The 25160-nt window shown below is 37.0% G+C and overlaps 1 protein-coding gene and 1 non-coding gene across 4 annotated transcripts; both read right to left on the reverse strand.

Moving 5' to 3' along the window:
* On the reverse strand, window positions 1–23294 carry ATG16L1 (autophagy related 16 like 1). Of its 3 annotated transcripts, none has more exons than XM_032224868.1 (19): window positions 23190–23294; window positions 22062–22286; window positions 20662–20755; window positions 19223–19328; window positions 18537–18610; window positions 18197–18448; window positions 17175–17240; window positions 15721–15807; window positions 14292–14348; window positions 13262–13364; window positions 11023–11128; window positions 10426–10496; window positions 8766–8837; window positions 6550–6670; window positions 3368–3473; window positions 2577–2726; window positions 2233–2280; window positions 1708–1809; window positions 1–1373 (listed from the first exon to the last, which is right to left on the reverse strand). In XM_032224868.1, the coding sequence occupies exons 2-19, from the start codon at window positions 22174–22176 to the stop codon at window positions 1280–1282; spliced, it is 1824 nt and encodes a 607-aa protein (XP_032080759.1). In that variant the 5' UTR covers window positions 22177–22286; window positions 23190–23294; the 3' UTR covers window positions 1–1279. The 3 variants fall into 3 exon arrangements, with proteins under 3 accessions (XP_032080759.1, XP_032080758.1, XP_032080761.1); XM_032224867.1 differs by lacking the exon at window positions 23190–23294 and adding an exon at window positions 22625–23059; XM_032224870.1 differs by lacking the exons at window positions 14292–14348; window positions 23190–23294 and adding an exon at window positions 22625–23058.
* Window positions 9154–9421, reverse strand: LOC116514490. The gene has a single exon (XR_004256128.1).
* Window positions 23295–25160: the final 1866 nt, after the last annotated feature.

The raw sequence follows: 25160 nt of genomic DNA on the forward strand, positions 1-25160 counted from the left end.
TTTAGAAGCAGGATATTGGTTTATTTATAATCAGTCAAGTACTAGTGGACAGATTAGTACAATAAATAAAGTTTGTCCCATGTACTTTCCATGTTCCTCTGCATAAGTTGCCATAGTGAAGGGATCTAATGAGAACTCCAGATCCAAAAGAATCCTGCTCACCTGCCCTCCAATACAAGCAATACAAAATAAGTTGTGGAAGGAAGAAAAATTAAAGTGCAAATTAAAAGGCAATTTAATGCTGGTGGCTTGTATCACAGCCCACTGAATATGGAAAATATTTGGCTGATGAATCTTCAATGCCACAAATTCTCCTCAAACCATATTGTGCATTTAACCACCGAAGGATGCAGACACCCCACTCCCCCCGAAGCCTCCTCCATGGAAGGGAGAGAGAGAGAGAGAGAGAGAGAGAGAGCTCCAACACAGAAAGAATATTGCACATTTAAGTCAGAGGCAAATGATAAGGATTTGCCAGCACCAGGACATTCCGCTTCAGGTGTTTATTTCCTTTCATGTCCTTTGCCCTCAATATAAAACTGCAAGAGAGCAGAAGTTGCTCTGGATTTGGTTTTTGTGCTCAAGTCGTGCTATCATACATTCTTTATTACAGCAGAACCTCTGGTTGTATCCCACAATTAAAACCCAAAATGCACAAATTAAAATGCTTCTGTATCATTGCTGCCTGGATAAGCTTTTGAGGATACAACTTCAGACAGTTCGGCCTGCCACAAATCAAGCTGGTACAAGAAGCTGTGATTTGCTAAGTACTAGAAGTCCCACAGATGCAACTGCCAAATTCATGGCTTACTCAAATGAGATAACACTTCGGATCCCAACCGTTCTATGTCTTAGGATCCTTCACCTCCTCTTTTAGCTAGATCAGAGAAGACGACACATGTATGAATACATGCATAAAATCAGGTCATACAGGAACTTTTGCTACAGCACTCAACAGTGAAATGCTATAGAATATTGTTTCAGGAGTGCTGCTATCCGGTGTAAAAAACTTTCCAGTGTGTAGATGGTGCATTTTAAAAATGACCAGTTCCACACCCAAACCTTTATGAAAGTCAGATAGCAGCAACATACTGTAATCAGGATCCACTTTTCTTCCTGATGGATGCATCAATAATTCTTTGCTAAAGGCAAGCTTATGCACTGGGCAAATAAACTTAGGTGAGAGCCAGGTATGGGACTTCTCTCCTCTCTAGACAGACAGACACTTCGCCTTCTCATGCATTTTTTTTTTGGCAAGCTAGTGTTTTGCACTTTCAGGTCAAAATTCAGACCACAGCACCGCCTTGTTTCCTTTGTCCACACTGACCACATGGGCTCCAGATGGTGACCATGCCACAGCATTGATGGGATTGCTGAAACAAAAAAGATGACATAAATGTTATTAGATCCCCAAAAGACATAACATTTGAATTAAGGAGGAAATGTTACTCAGTCTCCACAGTGTTATTTTAGAAGATTATTGCTATTCACTAAGTAGAACGAGAAACATTTGGCTCAAAGATGCATTGCCATTGATCTCTTCATGTTTTCCAGTAATGTTTTGAGCACTTAACATGAGCCTTGCAGTCTGGAAGTAATAGCCCCAATACATGTAGAGAACATCAGTTTCTGGAAGGCTGCCTTGTAGGCTAGTTTCCCCTCCAAAATGTAGAAGGTTCAGATTTTAACAGCATTATCTTGACTCACCTGTGATGCTTGGAAAGTGTCCTTTCCACTTTTCCAGTGAGCACACTCCATATATAAAGTGATCCATCTGCTGAGCCAGCCGCAACATAATTTCCATCAGGGCTGAAAAATCATAGATTTGGAACAGAGAAAAAACGTGTTATTGCTGCGTGTAGTACAATGTGTCATTAGTTGATGGAAATCACCCAAAAATCTAAAACAGACTTTTAACCAAATGGAATGAATATATTTAACTGCAAAAGTGACACTAAATTAGTTTTCCTCCTACTTAAACCACTAAAAATAAGTGTAAAATGAACACCTACAAACACTACAACTAATTAGATGCTCTGAATTTTCTTTTCTTCTGACCAGTGGGAACAGAATGTAGTTCTGTTCTTGAAGTTTCATACCGATATAGAATAACTTCATCTAATTATCTAATCTAATATGCTAAGTAAGTAGCGCTATATACTGTATACAAATAATAAAAAGCCAGAAGGAAAATCCACACCCAACCCAAGTTTTGGTAGCTCAGCTTCTTACCTGAATACAACTCTAGTCCAATCAGACCCACATTTAAATCCTGGAGCACTGGAAGAAAAAACCCACCACAAATTGTTAAATGCATCTTTCCAGTTCATTTTATCAGCAGCTACAAAAAGACAGCTCAGCTACACAAACCTGAAAAATAATAATCAAACCAATCAGGTCTTTTTCTTACTTTTATTAAGCACAAACATCTATATTAGAATGTCATGGACTGTCGACAAAGATATTTTTCAAGAACAGGCTGCTTATTACCATTAAATGTCAACCGAACAAGCTCTGAATGTTTAGCTTTTGACAAAGATGAGAAATCTACAACTCATTTGCAGAGCCATAATCACCTGAATGTATGTTTGACCGCATTGATTCTGAGATCAATAATTTTCAACAGATCATCACGAGAACATGTAAGAAGCTCTGTTCTCTCAGGGTTGAGATCTAGAGCTGTAATCCTTCCCAGCAATTCCATTTCCTGTATCACACTTTCAGTTCTAAAAAAAAATGTAGCACAGGTTAACATTTCCTAATGATACTTTGCTTGGTACTGTACAAAAAGCCTCATTAAAAATGTTGCAGGGGATAAAGGCTGTAATCAGTAGCATAATTTATGTGCTCATTAGATTAAGTGATGTATTGCTTTGCCGCTTAGAACAAAAATCTAACCTTTTTAAAATAGCAATAGGTAAATTTACTTTAGAACACTAGCATTCTTGTGGCAGCCACTGGAGAAAAGTATTTTTCCCTGTTGGCCTAAGTGCATTATATTCTTCACCAGAGTAGAGCTTCCTAAAAGCTGAATGTGAAGGTGTTAGTCATTAAACCACCTGTATTGTTGGGATTTCCTAGGTTTGGAAGCAGGACCATTTTTCTAACTTAAGTTCTTTGATCCGGGTGAAACAAAAATCTAATAGTGTGGCTTTAGGTATTGTTTATGTATTGCTCCTCATGTCTGATTAATTACATTGCTCTTCAAAGTGTATGAGTTCACATTGCAGGACAATCACTTTTCATTTGAAACATGTAAAATCTTTTGTAGTCAAAAGGTTCTGAATCTGAACCTCCATTTTATCTACATGGAATCATTGTGACTTCAAAATGGTCTCTCCCTATTTCAAAAGGAAGTTGCACTCACCTAATATCCCAAAAGCGAATTTTCTTATCGAAGTGTCCACTCATTACACATTGTTCTGTACAGACAAGATCATTGCAGCTGGAGCCAGCAAACACTGTTTTTATACCTTTAAAAAAAATGAAGTTACTCATCATGTAACTGAATCCACAATCTTTCTTCTGCCAAAGCCTCCTAAAATTGTTATTTAAACTAGTGTTAGAACACAAGATTTTACTGTATATTCTTCCTTACTATATATTATTGAATTTTATGGCAGATAATTTGTTTTGAAGATATTGCAATCAGAACAAAATTCTGGAGATATTCTCATGGGGGAGTACACTTATGTAGTTTTGAGTTAGACAAGGGATGGATCACTGTATTATCATATTTCCAGGGATGACAAGAGTCCTTGTCTTTATATGCTTATATTCAATTTCAAATCCTGAGAAAAACAAATTCTGTTAAGAAGTTGGTGCAGAACTGCTTCTTCAATTATAGAAATTCAGAGAAACCACCCATGAAATTCCTCCATCTATATTTAGAAGAGAATTTTGAAAGGTATTTCTCTAATTTATAGATAAAAAACTACTGTATGCCTTTATTAGGTTTTTACCTTTCAAGGTTATTACCTTGAAAGAACTAAAAAAGCTAGGAATATGAACTTACATTAGCTAGCCAAGTAATTTTCTGAAGCACAAGGGGGAAAAAGAGAGGCTAGACATAAAGAGCAATTTCCTCATTTTTTAAAGAATATATTAGATTGGTCCATCCCTTCTCATATTTCGAAAGGCCCGTAAGATGATGTGACCAGGCCTGAGGCTCCCATGGAACTGGAGACTTGTTTAGATAGCTCCACTGTTCAGGGGTTCATTTTGTATGCTTCCTTCACATATGCTTGTATTTTTAAGATATTCAGTAATTAACTATGATTTTTATATTTGTATTTGCTGTTCTTGTATCTTTTGTTTTATCTGTTGTTATGCACTGCCCAGAGTCACTTCTGATGAGATAAGCAGCTATATAAACTAATTAATAAATAAAAACATTTTTCTTTTATACTTGGTAGCAGTGACTAGCTGGTAGGTAACAGATTCTATGGGTTTGGAGAAAATGGCTGCAATTCAGAGCAAATTATTTAATATTTTTCCCCACTTTTATTATTTTTATAATTAGCTCAAGGCAACTAACATATCTAATACTTCTTCCTTCTCCAATTTTCCCCACAACAACCAACCCATGAAGTAAATTGAGCTGAAATAGAATAAATGTTTAAAATTTCAATTTTTATATAAGATTTAAAAGTTAAAAAGTTCTTAATCTATATCGTTCCAGATTATTAGGAACACTAGAGAAATAGTAGTAGAGGGACCTCTTAAACTAGCTGGAAGCTGCATAACAACTTTATCTGCTTGTTTATCAAACTTAAATGCCACCCATCTTACCAAAGGCAACTCTGGGCAGCTTACAGACATTGACTAAAATACACAATAAAACATTAAAATAATATGTTAAATTTAAAGATTTAATTAAAAAAAACTAAGCAGGATGGAGAGGGAGGGCACAAAGTGCACACAGAGACGAAGTGGACTGTTCTCTATTCCAGTGTTTCTCAGCCTGGGCCATTTTAAGATGGGTGGACTTCAACTCCCAGAATTCCCCTGCTCTACTCCATTAGCCATCTCCCTGGATCTTCTGATCTAGGCTAAGATTTAAGGCCCCTAGAGGCTTTTGCCATCCATTTATACTTTTCTTACGGAAGTATACAATCACATCTACAGATAGCTTGGTAATACAACTTCAGATAATTGGCCCACTGCTAGGGATACTTTTAAGTAACACACATCCCTAGCCCATAACATCTGGGATGGTCTGATGGTTTACTTTATAAATAACCCCAGATAAATGTCCCTTTGCCAAAAATATCTTTATATGTTGTCCTCTTTATTTTAATTATTACAAGTAGCAATCTAAATAACAGCTCACAATGATTTATAATGAAGTAATCCACAAAGCTTGCTAAATTGTTTCTTCCATGAACTTGAGAGGAATTTGCAATACAAAGCTTGCAAGCTATACAATTTGCAACAGCTAGCTAGAGTATCATATGTGCAGAAGGAAAAAGGGTTCAATGCCACTAACTCCTCACCAATCTTTTGCGGTGCCACTACATCAAATCATTCAAAGTATGAACACTATTATAAACAGAATTTAGAAACAAAATCTATATATTGAAAAAAGCATCAACGGATGAGGCCACTTCCTCAACTGCTTAAAGGTTTAGAAGCTCTTCCTGTATGTTATAGTATAAGGTTAGTCTTTGCTGACAGCAGTACTGTTTAATATAAATTTTTATTTGAGCACCTATTTCAAAAGACAGAAGTCAATCTCAGCCCAATAGGAGGAAATATACTTTTCTTAAACCAGCATACTTTTCTGGTTGTGAAAACAATGAATACAATGAACTGTGGGTCACAGTAATATTTGCGCAAACACACAGAAAGAGACCTGCACACTTTATGCCTGGATAATATTTGGATCAATGTTATATTAGCAGACCGATAAATAGAAATTAGCTGAGATAGATGGTAGCTACCACTTGTGCCTATCTGCATTATCAGGAGGAAAACCACTAACCAAGTGGGAGAATGCCAATTGCTGTAACAGCAAAGTTAGCCTAGGTCTACCACGGCCTAGAGAATATGTGTTACTATTTTAATAGCATCATATAAATACTATGAAAAGAAACTTATTACCAATTGCTATGGGTAAGAGTAATAGGTAATCAAACAATATAAGAGCTTTTAAATGCTGGTATCTGATCATGTCTTTTTATAGTAGCAGACTAGCCATTTTTCTCCAATGACTGATATGGCTTCAAAGTCAAGAAAATTTAGAAATCAAAACCTATTTCACTTATTATTAGGAAATCATTTTTAAAAAAACATCAGTCAGTGGTGACTACCAAAATGACACTTGGGGCAACAGTAAAATGTTTAGTTCCACTGATCAATGGAATGAGTCTTTAGTAACATTCCTCATTTTCAGTGTCCTACCCCAAGGGAAGAAGCCAGCTTTGAATCCATATACATATCAGAAGATTAACAGAACAGCAATTTTGAATGCTTTGAGAGGTAATCAGTCAATGAGTGTTCTTCTTGTCCCTTTGATGCATGTGGGAAACTGTGAAACGGCTTCCTTACAGACTTTGCTGCGCAGGTCCCATAGCTTGAGTGTTCTGTCATGACTCCCAGATACAATGCGAGCTTTGTCCAGAAGGAATTTTGCTGATAAAACCTTTCCACTATGCCCCGTGAGCGTGTGCTAGAGAAATTGACATTATATAAGAAAACAAATTTTTACAACACTTGGTCTCACTATTCAATAGTTTAACAAAATTGAATTTTAAAGAATTACCTAGCCTTCATTCTACACTGAGAATTAAGAAACAGTCTTGATATACAAGTATGGTTTTGGTATCTGAAATAGACCCCCAAAAGGTTGCATATACAGGTAGTCCTTGACTTAATTAACAGTTTGTTTAGTGATTGTTGAAAGACACAACAGCACTGAAAAAAGTGACTTATGCTTTCACGCTTACGACCGTTGCAGCATCCCCATGGTTACATGATCAAAATTCAGATGCTTGGCAACCGATTCATATTTATGAAGGTTGCAGTGACCTGGGTCATGTGATCATCTTTTGTGAACTGGCAAGTTAAGTCAATGTGGAAGCCAGATTCATTAACAATCGTATTACTAATTGAACAACTGCAGTGATTCATTTAACAACTGTGGCAAGAAAAGTAATAAAATGGGACAAAACTCACTTGAGGAATGTTTCACTTAACAATATAAATTTTTGGCTCAAATGTGATCATAAGTCGAAACTACCTGTATTTTTTTCTTTCATTACCGTTATATTTAACAATGAAGCACAGGTATGGTTGGTAAATGAAACCTACAATTGTCTATGCTGTGAATATGCAACAAGATATGGCTCACTGTTATATCCTGTTTCCATTTGTTTCCTAGGAATATTTGGTTAACTGTCTTCAGAAAACCATTATCTGGCCTCTGGCCCATCCGTGAAGTTCTACAATTTGAAGTCCTTTCCAACTTCCTATAATTTAATACAATAGTCCCTTGATTTACAAGTGTTTATTTAGGGCCTATTAAAATTTAAAATGACATCAAAGGAACCTATGATCTCTGCCTAAAGTTACAGCCTGTACCCCCCCCCCCCAAATCACATAAACAAAATTTGGGCATTTGACAATCCAACTGTCTTTAGACCAATCGCAGGGATGCTGCAGCAGTCCCCCCAACTATCCCACCCCACTGGATCCTTGCAGTACCAAAACCTTCTTCCCACTCCCAAAATGGCATCCGCTTCCGGGATGGCTCCACGTGATCTCCACTGTGTAGGAAGGCTGTTTGGTAGAGAGGCTACTTGCTCAAGGAGATCTTTCAGAAAAGTAAGTGGTCAAGCTGTGATGGGAAGAAGGGTACGGGAAACAATGGGGTGGTAAAATTGGCCCAAGACCAGTGCTGAACCTGTGAGGCAGGAAAGAAGGCCCACGGCCTGCAGGAATCCACAGGTGGGAAGAAGAGCATGGACTGCCTGAGGGGATATAGGAGTCGCTGGGAGGTTTGGGGAGCCGGAGGAGGTGCTGCAGTGTAGGCTTGGGCCTGCACTAGATCAGAGGCAGAACAAAGATTGGAGTCGTTAAGTGAGGTGATCATATGCATGGTTTTCTTAATTACTATCATGACTTGTGACTGAAATCGGCAAGTTCCATTACGGTTGTTAAGTCAAGGACTACCTGTACTTACTATTAAATAAGGTGTAATATACAGAAGATCATTAGCAAATCTAGTAACAGTTCATAGTCTATGGCAGAGCAGTTCTAGAAGCTTGCTAATTTTTAATGCAGGGTTCTCGGGGACTGAAGCTAAAGCTGTCTGCATATAAAACATGCTCCTACCTTCTGAGCTATGGTTAAAAAAAAGGAATGGATTAGAGAAGGAAAGTAATGAATACGGAATATATTTTTAGGTTTACCAAACCAGTTTTAAAAATTTGGCAACCTAGTGCTGTTACTAACCATTTTTATAGTGTTTAGTTACTATTAAAATATATACACAGTTATAAAATTATATAATTCTTTCAAAATCATATTAATTTGGAAAAAATACTTAATATCTGTTTCCAAATAGTATGTTCAAATCACTTAGTGTTGGAAATATCAAACAAGTCACATAAATAAAAATAGATAAAAGATGATAAAAGGGAAACTCAAAATTTAATATATTGAGGGTTAACATCCATTATCACACCACATTTCTAACATTTTTTTTACAGCTATAACCTTGTCAGAATCAGGCACATGTGCCATGTCTTGGAAGAAATACTCACACGTAACCGATGATCATCCATTGTCCAGATCCTACTGGCATAGTCATTTGAAGCTGCTAATAAGTAGGAACCCTAAGGAAATGATTTTTAAAATGTTTTCTATAATAACCATTTTTATAATCTGCAATTTCTAAGTAATTTTGTTTCACCTTATTTTATGATCTCTTATCTCAATATAGGCCATTGCCTAATCTTATCCCTTCATTTGGGGTTTATTTACATGTTTTTAAGCTTCATTACCATTACATATTCTCTTGTCTCATCTACCCTGATTCAATTTTCCCCTCCATTATCTTCCCATTTATTTGCCTCATCCATTCCTTCTCCCATTCCTAATTCTTCTTTCTGTTGCTAGTGTTCTGCAGAGAGATGTTTTGTTGCATTAAGAGGTCTCAGTTTAAAAAGATGAGATCAAATACCCATCTAATTGCCTCCAATACTTAAAACTCCTTTATTGTTTTATGTTGGATAACAATTTCAGCGGTGTCTACTCAATACTCTACAAGGACACAAGCTGAATATATCACAATGTATCAGCAAATATTGTTCCACACATAGCATTTCTATAGCTTGATGGCAAAGTGACTGCTGGGAGTTAGATGGCATGGGAAGCAATATTCTGGGCAAATCAGACCTTTTACTATTCATCACTGACCTCAGCAAAACATTGTTGCCCTCTCTTGTAGAAGTAGTGCAGACTTAAGTTATATGCTTCAGCATTATTAAAAAATAACCTGCTCAAAGTACATATATCACTTATTTTTACAGGCAACAGGCTTAAACATTTGCAGGTACTTCCAAAAGGAAAAAAAATAGAATAAAATAATGTTACTAAAAAGATGATAATTTTATAGCATTTCTAAGCAATTACTTAATTTTCAAGATGATTTGACTTTTAATGTACATTGGTATTACTTAAGGAAGAGGATGGGCATATCAGAAACTATGGGTTCAGAAAATTTTGGAAATCAGACATGAAATTAAAACCCAAAGCTTTTCTTTTAGGGAGGACAGATAATCAGTTGGGGAGGGGGGGGGGACACGGAACTTTGTTTGGTACATGACATTAGTGGGAAGGTTGCTATCTGCCCAAAAATGGAAAGAAGAAAATAAGGAGGGATTAGAATTCATGGTCTCTGCTTTCTAGTCTGGTGCCTTAACTACTGAACCAAACTGGCTTTTAAAAGTGATGGAGCCAGTTGAGATGGTGAAATTAACTGCTTTGCTTGGAGACAATAATTTGATCAAATTTCTTTTGACTTGGAGGCTACTGTTAGATTTCTTATGACAAGGGGAAAAAGTCAACTTGACTTTGGAATTTGAGGACTGGATTGAATTAGGGAAATATTACAGCTTTTTAAATATAGAATTATTCATATTTTTCAATTCCTTACCTTTGGATTAAAATCAAGAGAATATTTTATGAACTGAGTATTTTAGAAAGTTGATTATTAGTGTTTTAAGGTATCAATATCTAACACTTATGGTATTTCCAGAACAGTCAATATATACTGATACCAAGCAAACTGCATTGTGCAGTAATTCAATCCTATTCCATTATTTATTTTTATGTTTACTGTTTTTCTGAAAATGCCATAAATGATGGGCTAGTGAAGCAGGGCAGAATATATTTGCAAAAAAGAAACACACCCATACTCACAGCGTTATCAAACTCTACACTAGTAATCCCTGCATTACTGCCAGATAGGGAGGCTTTAAATTCACACTTATCTGTAATACAAAAGAAAAGATTTAGGAGGCAAGAAAAAGCATGAATGCCATCAGTTTCATTCACTCTAGCTAAGAAACATATCTCAAAGATATAAACCACAGAACTGATCATTTAGAATTAGTGATACGTCATTTCTATTTCTTGTTTCATAAAACTGATTTATATCTAAGGCAGGCCATAAGACTCTGTTTTGACTACTCTGTCTTATAATGATACTCTTCAGAATTTGGGCACAAATTTTATTTCCCAAAAGTATTTCACTATATTCTTCTAATGGAAATGGTAGGGATTATCAAACCAAGATTGTGCTGCATCACTAGACCCATATATCTTCTCCTATTGTCTGGAAAAGACATTTTATCTCTCCAACGCACTAAAGAATTTATTTCAGGATTCCTACATTAATTTCTTAGTTCAGAATTGTAGCTACCTTTTAAAGATATCAACTCTGGAATCAACCTCTGAAGCAAAGAAGCATGTTTCCATTAATTAAAACCTCTTGTCCCTTTTATCTATATTTCTTACCACCAAAAACGTCCCAAATTTTGACCCTCCGGTCCAAGCCTCCTGTTGCTAATAAACGAGAACCAGGGCTGAATTGGACTGCGTTAACCTCCCCATCGTGTGCATCCTAAGAAGATAAAAAACAATACAGACAACAATTACTGAAGATTTCAGGACCCAGATCTGTCAGCCTCTAGAAACATACATAAAAGAACTGAACGAGGTTCTAACAAAGTGACAACAACCACAAAAGTATAAACTTCAGTATACATTTCCTGTTCAAAGCTAACTATAAGAAACTTTATGAGACCCCGTTTGGTTAAGACATCAGACTAGAAATCATGACACTGTGAGTTCAATCTTGCCTTGGGTATGAAGCCAGCTAGATGACTTTGGGCCAGTGGTGGGTTCTGAGTCCCGTTCCATCCGGTACGGTTGGAATGGGCTCGACGTCATCCACATGGATGTGTGCAGTGCACACAGTGCGCACATGTATCTTACTGCATCTGCGAGCCTCCAGCTGCTCAGCGAAGTGTTGCACAGGGGCTGTATGCACTGTGCGCGTGCTTGGAAGCGCTGAAGACTTAAAAGACTAGTAAGGAGCTCAGGCGGGTGGGTGGGCCCTCTGGAACACTGTGCCGGAATGGTATCCGGTGCTCCGGGCAGGTTCTGGTACGCCTGTACCGGAGCGTACTGCCTGCAACCCACCACTGCTTTGGGCCAGTTACTTTCTCTTAGCTCTAGGCAGAAAGCAATGGCTAACCACTTCAAAAAAATGTTATCAAGAAGACTTCAAGAACCTGTCCAGGCAGATTGGACATGATTGAATGAAAGAAAAAAAGAAACTAAATACATTTACAACTTATCTTTCAAAAAAAAAAAAAATCAGAATAAAGGCCTAGGGACTGTTTTTGGCATTTACCTCCTAAAATGCTGCATTCAGCAAAATACTGATGAAATAATAAAAAATACATGCTGAAAAGCAGTCAAGAAAAGAATGGGATATTAGTAAAAGAAGTAAATCTGACTACCTTATATATCAGAATGAAAAATAAAATTTGAGCTAATTTTGCATTTATAAGGTTAAAAGGTAAAGGTTTCTCCTGTCCATTGCTCTAGGAGGCAATGTTCATCTCGGTTTCTTAGCCAAGGAAACCAGCATTGTCCAAAGACTTTTCTGTGGTCATGTGGCCAGCATGATTATATGCAGAGGCACACAGAATGCTGTTACTTTCCACTAAAGTGATACCTATTTACCTACTTGCATTTTCATGTTTTCAAACTGCTAGGTGGGTAGGAGCTGGAGAAATAACTGGAGTTCACCCTCGTGCACAGCACTCGGGTCTTGAACCCAGCTGACAAGCTCAGGATTGTTAATGGCTGAGCCACCACATCCCCTTTATAAAGTAAAACAACTGCTAAATTTGTATTTGTGCTTGCATGTTTGCATGTATTTTTCCTAGATTATGTTTAGTACTTGTACAATATGAAATGATTTCACATTGTTTAGAATCAAATGCTTACACTGTAGAAATATATTTGTTGTGTGTTTATTCCATGTCATTCATACAAGTATTCTATATGTGATCATATTTTTAATGACTTTATGCATTTAATAAGAAAAAAACTACTACAGAAGTTAAAAGTAGAAAAGTGATACTGAGTCAGAAAAAAATATTTGCAGGAAATAAAGAGGTCTCAGCTTGAAAACTAAAGATCATGCACGTTAGAACACATTCCAGAACTGTCAGCTCCTTGATTGGTTTTGTTGGGAGAGAGTCAACTCTAAGTGCTTTCGACTGCAAGCAACATGAACTGACGATACCCACATAATGTCAGCAGCTTCATAACATCTGACAGCATTATTGGAGCATGGATGGGAAAAAAGAAAAGAAAACTGTTGGGAGCTCTGGAAGTTGTGGATGTGCAATTTCACTAGTGCAATCAGATCATTCTGTAATCATCATTGACCTCACTATTTATTAGCATTTCTCAGGTTTTGGCTGGTTTAAAAGACCCCATTTCTTGTTGCAAAAACTACACTACAATTCTTTCCAAAGTCACAAAAGCCCTTCTGGCTAGCCAGGTCAAGAGCATGCAGCATCTCATCAGGAAAACAAAGAAATAATTGACTGAACATGAAGAACAACTTGAAGCACTTTACACGCTTAAACTGCAAAGTATCACCCAAAAGTAAATGGGAAAATTACTAAGTAAAACATATCAATTTTTTAAGATAGTGAATCCAAGACATACTTACAAAGACATACACTGCTGTGTTGGGTAGTCGGACCTCTCTGCTTGCAGTAGGATGTTCATCAGTATTATCTTGAGGGATAGGACATGAGGATAAAGAACGTCTCCTGAGAAAGTTACATCGATATGCAAATAAATATATAAGGAAAATTAGCTATGTCTCCAGACTATAGGCAGGAGGATGACCTCAACTACACAATAAGTAAAAATGGAAGGAAAGGAAAGGAGTCTTAAAACAAATTTAAGTATTCAACAAAAACAGGGAATCAATACCCAGATATGGTTCTACACATTAGGGACTCCTCTATAGCCTTTGCATCTAGTTTCTCACATGAAGCCAAACAACTGCATAAAAACTCCTTGTGACAAAGTGAGGAGAAAGTTATCACCATTACAACTATTGCATTGAATCCCAAATTAAAATTGTTTGAGTTGAGGTACACCAATATTTATTTGTTAAATATCTACTATTGTTAAGTCCTTTTTCTTATACGAGGTAAATTCTGTTTAGTTGCTAAGGTACATAATCTATGATTAATGCCTAATTTAAAACTCACATTTTATTATTAACAGAGAGCTTCTACATAACATAAAAAAATAACTAAAATGACTGGGCACAGCAATCATGTAGATTATGTCCAGCATTTCTTCCCTAAGTAGTTATACCTCATGCATCCATGATGTATCTATGTATTATTTAACTGGAATGTCTTTTTAATTCTACAGAAATAACACGAGACAATTATTCAGCAACCCTCATCACATGCTAAATTAAATGTGAATAATTTCAAGCAAATTTTCACCTGGCAGTATCAGAAGAGTGATGTCCCAAAAGGGGAGACTCAGACAGACTGGAGGGAAAGATCAGAGGTCAGCACACAGCAGAAGTAAGGAGTTGAACACAAAAGAAAAGGAGAGATAGGAGCTAGAAGAAGGCTTGACATAAGAAAAAATGTTTGAATGCCTAGTATCACTGAAGTGTTGCTGTATATTGAACTAATATGTAACAAAAAGGTAAATGCATACCAACCTACCCAAAGATATTATTGATAGAATCCAGAAGGCCTCCAGTGGGCTGGGAGAGTCGCTTACTAAAGAGAAGGGAGGACAGTTTTCAAGGAGATCAGAACACACAAGCCCATAACTCTAAATTTTGAAGCCCCACATTCAGCAAGGAAAGCAAATGGCAACAGGACAGCACAAAAAGCCACCATCTTGGTTCTAAGTCAAAAGCTTGCATAAACAATTATGAACTGAACCCATGAGCAGAAGAAAAAGGCTCCCTAAAAGATATAATTCCCTGGAATTTTGAGAATAAAATTAAAGGAATATTTATATGAAAGCAGAACATATTCACAGGCATTCTCATGACTAATGTGATGGTTGGCCGATATAATAGCCTTTAACAGGAAGTGTAAATGTTTTTGCTTTTAAGCCAGTTTAAATGGAAAGACTTCAGGTTCTGCATGCTTTGTTTGCAGATTCAATTACAATGTAGAATTGGAAAGAAATTTGTCAAATAATCTATTATTTGCAGCTGTCACCAACATTAGATGGACTAACTGTCCAAAAAGGCAATATTTTATAACGCCTGCAGTTTTACTAGCATAGTCCTTAACAATTGCAACCTTTATAATTTTGATCTTGTTAATATTTACAGAGAGGATTTGAGTCTCCCTTTACTATTACCATGACATGGGTCTGCCATAAAGAAACTGAGAATGTTGGTAGAAACCCAACTCTTGAAAGCTGTAAGACAGGTGTGTCAAACTCGTGGTGTCACGGTGGCGTCATGTCAGGATTTTTCCCCCCCTTTGCTAAACCAGGTGTGGGCTGGGCGAGCATGTGACGCATCTGGCTCCCGGGCCGGGAGTTTGACAGCCCTGCTGTAAGAGGCCCTTTCCTAACTGATAAAGCACATTTAAATTCAAGGCCACAAAAGCTTTATTTACACTGCTCTTTCCAGTGTCAGGAATAAAGACTGCTATGGTAAAAAGCAGATGTGGATAGAAAAAGAGAGATACCTTCCTTATATTTATTTGTGAGCCCTATAACTCGGAAACATTCCCAGCTAATGATACTGAAAAATATCCACAAAGAAATTCAGTAGAAATAACATCACTTTATAAGTATTGGAGTGTTTCCTCTGGGCGTAATTCACTAGTTAATTTTCCCATTTGTACCCCATTAAAAATAAATGGGAGCAAAAAACATCAGCTGTGCAATTCTCATTTTATTACAATAGGGCATATAGCTGATAAATTATTTTCATACTGGCATCTGTTATCAATTAATTTATAATTCATCTATCCAGTAAAGAATAATTTCTTCTCAATATATTTTCTTCTCAAAATGAATTTCCTGAAGCAAATCAGGAATGCCTATGAATTTTTTTCCTCATGTAAAAATATTTCATAAACTCTTTCAAAAATATATTTCAAAACATCCCTGCTCATATATTACCTTGCTGTCCGTGTGACAGCACGAACTGGAGATGTCTCCTCAGCTGGATCGGAGGTTTCATCAGCAAGGACTTCAATATCATCATCCCTGAAGACAGATAATTCCTTGAATGTTCATGAACCCCAGGCATTTCATATTAAACAGACCTCTTGCCCTACTATTTCAAATACAGTATTTCACTTCCATTTTTAATAGCATAGGTCTTACAGATGATGGGAACAATAACTGAACAACAGAATTAGCTATGCCATGGCTGTATTTTATTTGCCTTTTATAATTTCTAATCATATTATTTGCCCTCTTGTAATATTATTCATAATACGTTGAGGAAATTAAGCTGGGGTCTGGTGCGAAGAATCAGGATCACAGGTTAGGTATTGCTCAATCCTATACTAATCATCAGCACTAAATTGGCACTAGATAAGAATTAACAGAATTCAGGGAAGGGGGGGCCTTGGCTTGGATTGTTGAAAGAACGTAATTATTCCAGATTGATTCCTCTCTTGATTTCACCTCCAGGCTCTGCCTTTTCTTTTACAGTTAGAAGGAATAAACTTTTTGTACTTTAAAATAATTTTAGAACTGTATCAATATACTAAAACAAATAAACTTAAAAATACAAATAAACTTTAAAATAAACTTAATTAATGGTTAACCCAAACAAATACACTTAGTACACAATGCAATAAAATAAGCTCACGTGAAACTAAAAAAAGTTATGTTCTGTATGCAGTAACTTCTAAACTAAACAGTCAGATGCCTATATAATTATTTAAAGGGGAAAAATAATGATTGGTTAATCTGATGAATTGCTCATTCTTCCACGATGCAGCCATTGAGTTGTAAGGAACGTGTTAAGCTCAGAAGACCAAGATAAAAAAGCCAAATAAAGAAAAACAATCTGAGTCAATATAGAACCAATAAACTATTGCAAATTGTAACTCTAAAGTCAGTAAATATCTGAAGTTACAAAAATTAAGTGATATAAAAATAATAATTAAAGTATTGCTGAAAAGTTAAAAATGATACTTTTTAAAAATCAGAATTTTAGCTTGGCAGAAGAAATCCTATTATGGTTCAGTTAAAAAAGGAGATGAAAACATTAGTGAACATTAATAAATGCTCATCCATAGCAGCTGCTAATAAATAATTTGCTCTTCTATTTCTGATTCTTAACAATTTTCTAGGAACGCATACTATCACAGTTGGGAAAGGGGAAGATAATTCCCCCTGCCAACCTAATAAAATAGTCACCATCTTTATCTCCAGTCTCCACAGTTGTTGCTAGTTAAATTAGGAATCTTTTATCATTTGACCACACGGTTTACATTGGAATGCTGATGAACAGTAAGAAGACAATAAACATGTAACTTGGATAATTCATTTTTATATTTTCAGCCTGGAAATGGAAATAATGTTGTCATTAGGAAGTAATTAGACTGATGAATGCTTACTGTTCAATTGGCAGTGGTTCTTTAGCAGCTTCTGCTAGTTCTTTCTGAAGCCGAGCTTGCCTTCTTCTAATAGACAGATATTAGGAAATATATGTCAACTCTGTAATATTTATCAACATTCATTTGAACAGCTGTATTCAAAGTATATTAAGGAATTGATAATTAGGAGAAATTATTGCCTTAAGCTCCCTGGGATAGAAATCTCAGTGGATAGACTTGTTGCCTCAAAATGTATTTATATCTTGACACTAGTAAAATGTAAAGCTCATCAGAATATGCTGGTTGTCATGTCTCTAGGCCCAAGTGAAAACTTAACTGTCCAGAAATGTTTATCTTAACTAGGCAGTTTTAAGACGTTTGAAGTCATTCTGTAATTCTTGCAGGGTACTCAGTTTCTTAAATAAAATAGTTCTAGTCAGTGCATCATATGTTAAGAGCAGACTCCATACTGATATATTGTGAATTATCAGATATTATTTCCATCACAGAAACTGGTGTTAATTCTAGATTGAGTCTATTGGTTTAGATATAATAGCCACTCCTCATTATGGGAAAAAAAACACCAAGAAAAATGAGGCTAATCTGATATTATGAGTTAATATATAGTAATAATATATAGTGAAAGCCAGTCTAAACCTCACATCAAAATTTTTATGAACATAAGGATTTAAAGATCTCAGAAGGTGGTTTAGTTCCAAATCCAAGTCAAGTCAAAGCCTAGTTAATAACTGGATAAATTATCAAAAAAATCAGATCAGACTAAGAAATTGAAAAACATTCCCAGAAAGGCAACAGAAAACCATTTTTATACTGTATGGATGAGTCACTAGGACTTGAGCTCAACTTGAAGAAACTATAGTTTAAAGGATTCAAAATCACATCCAAACATTCTGTTAGTAATAATAAGAAAAGACATACAGGGCACACACATGGGAGGGAAGAAAGAAAGAAAGAAATGTTCTGGATGGGTTCTAATAGATTTAGTTTGAACTCACACACTTACGTGGAAAATACTATCATACCTTAAATCTTTCTCATTTTCTGCATTGAGGCGATTAGCTTCTTGAGCCTTTTCTGCCATCCAACGGGTTACCAGTTCTTGGTTATCTTCAGTGGTTTTTCTTAATTTTTCTTCAAGAGCATTAAAGGTGATTTGGAGAGCATCATATTCATCCTTAAGAGTTTGATTAGCTTGTTCAAGATCTTGAAGCTTGTTGCATAAATCATGGCACTCAGTCTCCAGTTCAGATATCTTCTGTAAATATTCTGCAATTCTTCAATGGAAGCAACTAATATAATGAAAATCTGAAGCTAGCTAGGACCAAGATAAAGTTCTATTGGTAATAAATGGATTTTACTCACTTGACATTATTTATTTGTATTTCTTTGTCCTTCTGTTGTATTTGATTGTTTAGGTCAATCACAGTTTGAGCCAACTACAAAAAAAAGGGGGGGGGAATGATAGTTAATGTTAATGTCAAATTAATATTAATAATAATTAACAATCTTAATTATGTGAAGGAAGATCCACAATTATTAATATAGACAATGTTTTTTGTGTCTCTTTCGGTGCATGCACTTTATTAAGAATGTATCTTATGGCTCTCAATCAGAAACAAGATTTTCTGTATTTATTTGGCAGATTCACAAACCCATATGGAACAAACTTAAACAATCAATATATACAAAAATGAAAAGAAAATCATGACTACATGATGTAGCTGAAAAGTACCATAAGGTGTACCTTTCTAAGCTTCTAAACACAGAATCTTAAAAGAAATAAGCATCACAAAATCATTTTCCAGGTTTCTAGTAACAGATGAAGAAAGGCATCACAAAAGCAAAGTATCTTAATTAAAAATGGAATATATGATGCACTGTCTACAATAATAAATATGTATTTTTTATTACAATGAAAGCAGCATAAAAGCTGAAAGTCTGACTGCTTAGACATACATTTTTTATTGTTTTGAAACTTATTGAATAGACAAAAATACATAATAGTATGTGCATTGTACTGTTGCAAGTAAGCACAATTTTTTCCTAACCTCGCCCCGTTTCTTGTGCAGCTCTGTCAATTCCTCTTGATGTTTAATCCTTAATTGAGCGACTTCTTGAAGATGAGCGTCATTTCTTGCACCATCATGTCCTGGGCTGAATTTTCCAAAGGAACAGTAGGTAAGAGTAAATAAACTTATTTAATCATACAGATGTTCAACCTATAAATGGCAATTGGGACCAGAATTTCCATCACTAAATTTTCAGGTTATAAAGCATGAAGCCATGTGACTACAATGCTTAGCAAAGCAATTCTGAAGTCCTGGTTGCTGTTATTATACACAGACCTCACAGGACAGTGACTTCTGACTTACTACTGGCTTTTCTATTGACTTTACTTGTGGAAAGCCAGCAGTGAATGCTGGAAATTGCATTCAACAGGGACACTGCAATGGCTGGAATTCTCAGAACTCAGTACCATTTGTTCATTGCCAGAGTAACTTTGAACTGTAGCTGAATGGCCATTAAGCAAGGACCTATACTGCACAAGAATATCTCTATATGTAGTATTGATTTTCCAGACATTCCATTGAGATTACATTAAGCAATTACCATTCATCTTGATACTGTATGCTACTGATCTCTATTTAAAAGAAAAAAAAAATCTAAAATAAATAAATAAATAAAAGAATGATGTCCCTGTTTAAGGACGATCTGGATGTCTGGTGAGAAGAGAGCTTATCTATCATTCCAAATGTCCAAAAAAATTGAAATCATTCAGTATACTATGAACAGCATTTTAATAATATAATACTTCACATGAATTTATATATTCACAAGACATTACATAATTTGATGTAATTTGCATCAGTTGCATAACTTATCACAGGTAGTCCTTGCCCTAGGACCACAATTGGAACCAGAATTTCCACTATTAAGCAAGGCAGTTAAGTGAGTCACTGTACTTGTTAAGTGTATTATGTAGTTATTAAGTGAATCCGGCTTCCCCCATTGACTTTGCTTGTTGGAAGCCTGCTGGGAGGGCTGCAAATGGCAATCACATGATCTCAGGATGCTGCAATGATTGTAAATACAGACTGGTTGCAAAGCACCAGAATTCTGATCACTTGACCATGGAGAATGCTGGGACAATGTGAAGATTATTGTCATTGTACATCATGCATACAATGAAATTGGTGTGTATATAACAAAATTGATCATGTAACTTATTTCAGTGCCATTTTAACTTCGAATAATCACAAATTGAATGGTTATAAGCTGAGGATTACTTATATAGTACATATGTTATAAAATTAAGATTACATTAACATAATAAAGCGTGTATAATATGTACAGCACAAAGTTTTGCAGCAGCTATTAATAGTAAAAAAATAGTAATGAATATTACACAGAAGAGCAAAATGCCCTTTTATATTGTTGTTTTTAAAGAAGCCACAATAAGTCTCACTAGAATTGATTCAACAAGTACCTGATCTCATGCCGGCTTGGCAAATCATACTTTTCCACTTGTAGCTTGTCAGCCAGCACTGAATGGAAATCTGACTTCTCCAAGAGCTTATTATCTAATATTTAATTTTTTAAAATGGGAAAAGAACGCTATTAGTTGTACAGTCGATTAATAAGTTTGCTATGTCATTATACTCTTTGGACTGATGTAAACATTTACAGAGAAATTATACCTATTTCAGACATGCTCTTGTATTGCAGTGAAAACATGCCTAACCAAGAAGACATTCTTTCACAGTACACAATAGGATTATGTCCAACTTGTACAACTAGATTTATGTAAATGAATGAGTCATTTAATAAGACACTGTTCTACTTTATAACCTGGCATTTTGAATAACAGAATCTGGAAGGGGATTCTCTGATGTAATCACAAAAGATTGTTTCAGATTGCAAAATCTCTCTTTCACCAAAAGGGTGCTGGCCTGAGAACAAATATATCAAGCAATCAAGTAATTCTCCCTATGCTATTGAACCAATGAGAAGGTTCCTTGTCCCTGAGCAGAATGTAAACAAGAAGTATTCAAAGTTCAGGGTTGGGAATCTATATTTTATTACAAATCCAAGCCCACAAAAATGGGCCACTTTGGTGTAATGATTAAAGCACCAGGCTAAACTCCAGGAGACGAAGAGTTATAGTTGTGTTTTAGCATGAAGCCAGCTGAGTAACTCTCTTGGTCCTTGGAAGGAGGCAATGACAAATCATTTCTGAAACTCTTTCCAAACTCTTGATTCAAAGGCACGTGCACACACACACACACACACACACACAATATAATATGCAAATAGCATTATGCCTCATTGGAGTGAACACATTCTAAAACTTTGTTTATATAATACATTAATCCAGTTAATTGAATTCATCAATTGTCTGGGTGTCTATAACATAGAAGTGCTACAAAAAAACTCGATGACAGTTTGCACAACACAGAGAATCACAAACCAGTGAACAAATTTTAGCCTAATGTATTATGTGAACCTGGCCTTAGAAACAATAATGTATTTATAAATGTATGCATAAAATTATAGGTGAAGATAAAATTAGTAATACACACTCCTTTTTCATACAACATATCATTCCTGGTTTTCTCTTTGGGATTTATTTTCTGGAATCTATTGAAGAAAAATTGTACTTAATTCAATTGCATTATAAAATAGTTAATTGGGAAATTTTGCTAGTTTACTGAAACTTTACTTAAGTGGGCCCAAAACCTCATCAACCAAACTAATTAAACTACAGTAGCAAAAAAACCCATCCTTTATCTAGTCGAGCAATCACAATATTTATAAGTGAATTCACCGACAATTCTGGACTGCTGCTTAAAGTGAGGATTTTCAGTTGATTCTTCCGAAAACTCTTACATTGCAAGATGATCTCTTCAAAGGCCTGTCTTTGTAACCGGTCTCGACGCTTCAGTTCGTCCAGGATATGCCGCTTCCAGGTGGGGAAGCTCGAGGTCTTAAGTCCAACAGACATGTTGCCGGAGATCCGGGGACGTTACACCCTGCCCCCAAAAATCCAAGTCATCTGGCTGCGGGTTTCCCCTGTGGCAGAGTGGGTGTAGTAGGACAGCTGGATCCAGGATTCTATAAAGAATAGGATAGCGATAACAAGGCAATTGGAGGCAAGTCAGGCAGCCAGATCGGGGTTGGAAAAGAAAGAGGAAGGGGTCACGTCCGAGAAGACCAGAGAGAAAGTGGAAGGGGACCAAGAAGATTGGGAGGCGTCTAGTCATCCTGACTGACGGGCCCACCCAGGAACAGACAGTAACAGAGTTGGAATGTACCTTGGAGATCATCTAGTCCAACCCCCTGCTCACGCATCTGTACTAGGGATTCGAACCACCGACCTTTCTGATCGACAAGCTCAATGTCTTACCTACTGAGCCACCTAGTCAAATACCAAACCAACGGGAGAAACTCACCGCTGACAATCAAGGAGAAGGAGCGGGGGCAGTTGAGTGTTGCCTTCACCTGGAAGGCCTCTCCGCGCACCCCTCGATCGGGCCGCAGCCCCCATCCATTTCCGCGACAGTCTTTCACAGAGTTTCCCTTGGTCCGAGAGAGATGGCGTCACTAGCGGGCTTTCTCTTCCTTGCGTCGCAGGCTAATCACATTTAGACTCCAACCTCGGTGCCTGACTCACAAGGCCGCCCTTCCTGCAGAGAACGCGGATCGCGCGTCGCTAAATCAGTTAACTACCTCGCTGGCCCGTCCTTTGCGAGTGCCCTTTCTGGTTAAACTGTGGCTGGCGACAACCGCCGAGGCCAAAGCGGGGTAGAAAATGGCTGCAGACGAGGCTCGTCAGGGGCCCCTGGATATACGCCATTTTAGGCGAGGATGCTGGGAAGAGGCGCCTTTGCTGCGCGCCACTTTGGGCGGGGAATTGGGGCATCGTTACCCTCGGCTACACAGATCGATAGAGAAGCGCTCGTTGGGATGCATACACTGGGCTCAGTTTCACCTCCAGCGAGCCGCGGACGACGTTACCTTTCCCCTCCTCTTCCACGCGGTGCTCAGCCCAACTTCTCTGCCAGCAGATACCGCGTAGATTATAGGGGTCTCCAACCCTGGCAACTTTAAGCCTCGAGGACTTCAACTCCCAGAGTTCCCCAGCCAGCGAAGCCCACTTAAGTAAATTCCAGGGATTCTGGGAGTTGAAGTCCACACAATTTAAAGCCGCCAAGGTCGAGAAGCACCGAAATAAACCACAGTGCTATAAATCTTAGCTCTGTGTTGTAATTGGCGCATTGTTTTTATAGCGCCGAGTTTGTATCCTCCATGTGTTTCTTCCTTCAACTCCGGTCGGTTTATCCAGTGCGAGTGATGACAACGGATCGTGCAACTCCGCTTTCGGGAAACGGGTGCTGCCCAGCGTTTCAGTTTGTTTGGTTTTCCTCCCAAACAAGAATGGCAGGGAAAGTTTGTTTCCTTTTAAAAATGGGGCGATTTTAACAGACTGCTCCAGGAGTCCAGCAAAAGAAAATGTCAGCTGTAATTTTATGTCGGCTTTATAGAGTGAAGTAGAAACAGGTGGTAGAAAACAATATGCTCCAAATATCTTTTTTTTTTTGCCATGATCTTTATTTTCCAGTAGCTTTAAATATTTTATGTTTTGAAGACATTTAAGGGATTGTATTGATTTGAGCTTCCTTGCCATTATAGAATTTTAATTTACATACATGGGTAAATCTTGTCTGTGGTAAATAACCTTCCTGTGCAGTGCACACCTACCTTCCATCCATCCATTCATCCATCCATCCATCCAATCTCTGCACACACACTTCAGTAGTTATTTACAGCATTCTTACAAACAGGCTAGGGATTACTAGGCAAGAAATTTTCATAAATTATATTCATGTGAAACTTTATTGTACTAAACTGTAATATTCATATTAAACATACTATACATAACTTTTGCACTCATTTTATATTTTTCAGGTCTGGACCTCAGTTGAACACCATTTTGAAGATTTAGAAACTTGGCTTGATCACTTAGGTTTATCATTGGTTACAAGGTCATTTTCTAATTTTTCAAGATAAAACTGTTTGTTTGCATGTTTGTTTATACCATTTATGTCACTCCATTTTCTAAAGCTCTTAGAAAGCTCTTAGCTCTTGCATTACTGATACAATAAGATTAAAAACTATTCAATGTAATTATAACTAATCAATTTGATGTGCCACCATTTGGGGGGTAGCATAATCTTATTAATCTCCAAATGCTTTTTTGAAGAGACATGACTTTACAGCTCCCCCCAAAAGGAGGGGGTGATTCAGATATTCAGGAATAAGCTGTTCCAAAGTAGGGCCATCATAAAGAAGGCTTGAATGTGGAGTCCCTGAGGTTGGTATTCTGGTGGTGATGAGTTCCTCAGCAAACCTTTTCTCCTCAGCAAATCTTTTCTCCCATATCTAATTGGATTGGAAAAGCAATCACAAACATATCCCACAGCATGTACAGTAGAATGTCACAAGTAATAACATCTTGACTTATACCTGGAAACAAACTGGTGGCTCAAAGTAGTGAATGTTGCAGTATTTTAGTTGTGGGGTGACAAGGGCATGTGTAGGCATGAAACCTCCTGAGTTATAAAAGGATGTTTTTTTGTTTTTTTTTAGAGTTTTATTGAACACTTATAGGCCGCCCTTTTCCCTGAGGGGACTCAGGGCGGCTTACAATAATGAGGGAGGGGAGTGCAAGACAAGACAAAAGAAAATGTGAATAAAAAAATAATTAACAATAAAAGCACAACATTCACTCAGCATTCGGGCGGGGAGAGAGTAAAGTCCTATCCCCAGGCCTGACGGGATAGCCAGATCTTGAGGGCCGTGCGGAAGGCCTGGACGGTGGTGAGGGTGCGGATCTCCACGGGGAGATTGTTCCATAGCGTCGGAGCTGCAACTGAGAAGGCTCTCCTCCGCGTAGTCGCCAGTCAGCACTGACTGGCGGATGGAATT

Source organism: Thamnophis elegans, chromosome 10, assembly GCF_009769535.1.
Source record: "Thamnophis elegans isolate rThaEle1 chromosome 10, rThaEle1.pri, whole genome shotgun sequence".
NCBI classification, from domain to species: domain Eukaryota; kingdom Metazoa; phylum Chordata; class Lepidosauria; order Squamata; family Colubridae; genus Thamnophis; species Thamnophis elegans.

Excerpts from the sequence above, each read along its gene's own strand:
- ATG16L1 (XM_032224868.1), bottom strand. The coding sequence starts at position 22,176 with ATGTCTGTTGGACTTAAGACCTCGAGCTTCCCCACCTGGAAGCGGCAT. Across the intron at positions 18,611-19,222 it reads TGCACAAGAAACGGGGCGAG|TTGGCTCAAACTGTGATTGA; the intron begins GTTAGGAAAAAA and ends TTTTTTTTGTAG. Across the intron at positions 1,810-2,232 it reads TGGACTAGAGTTGTATTCAG|CCCTGATGGAAATTATGTTG; the intron begins GTAAGAAGCTGA and ends ATGATTTTTCAG.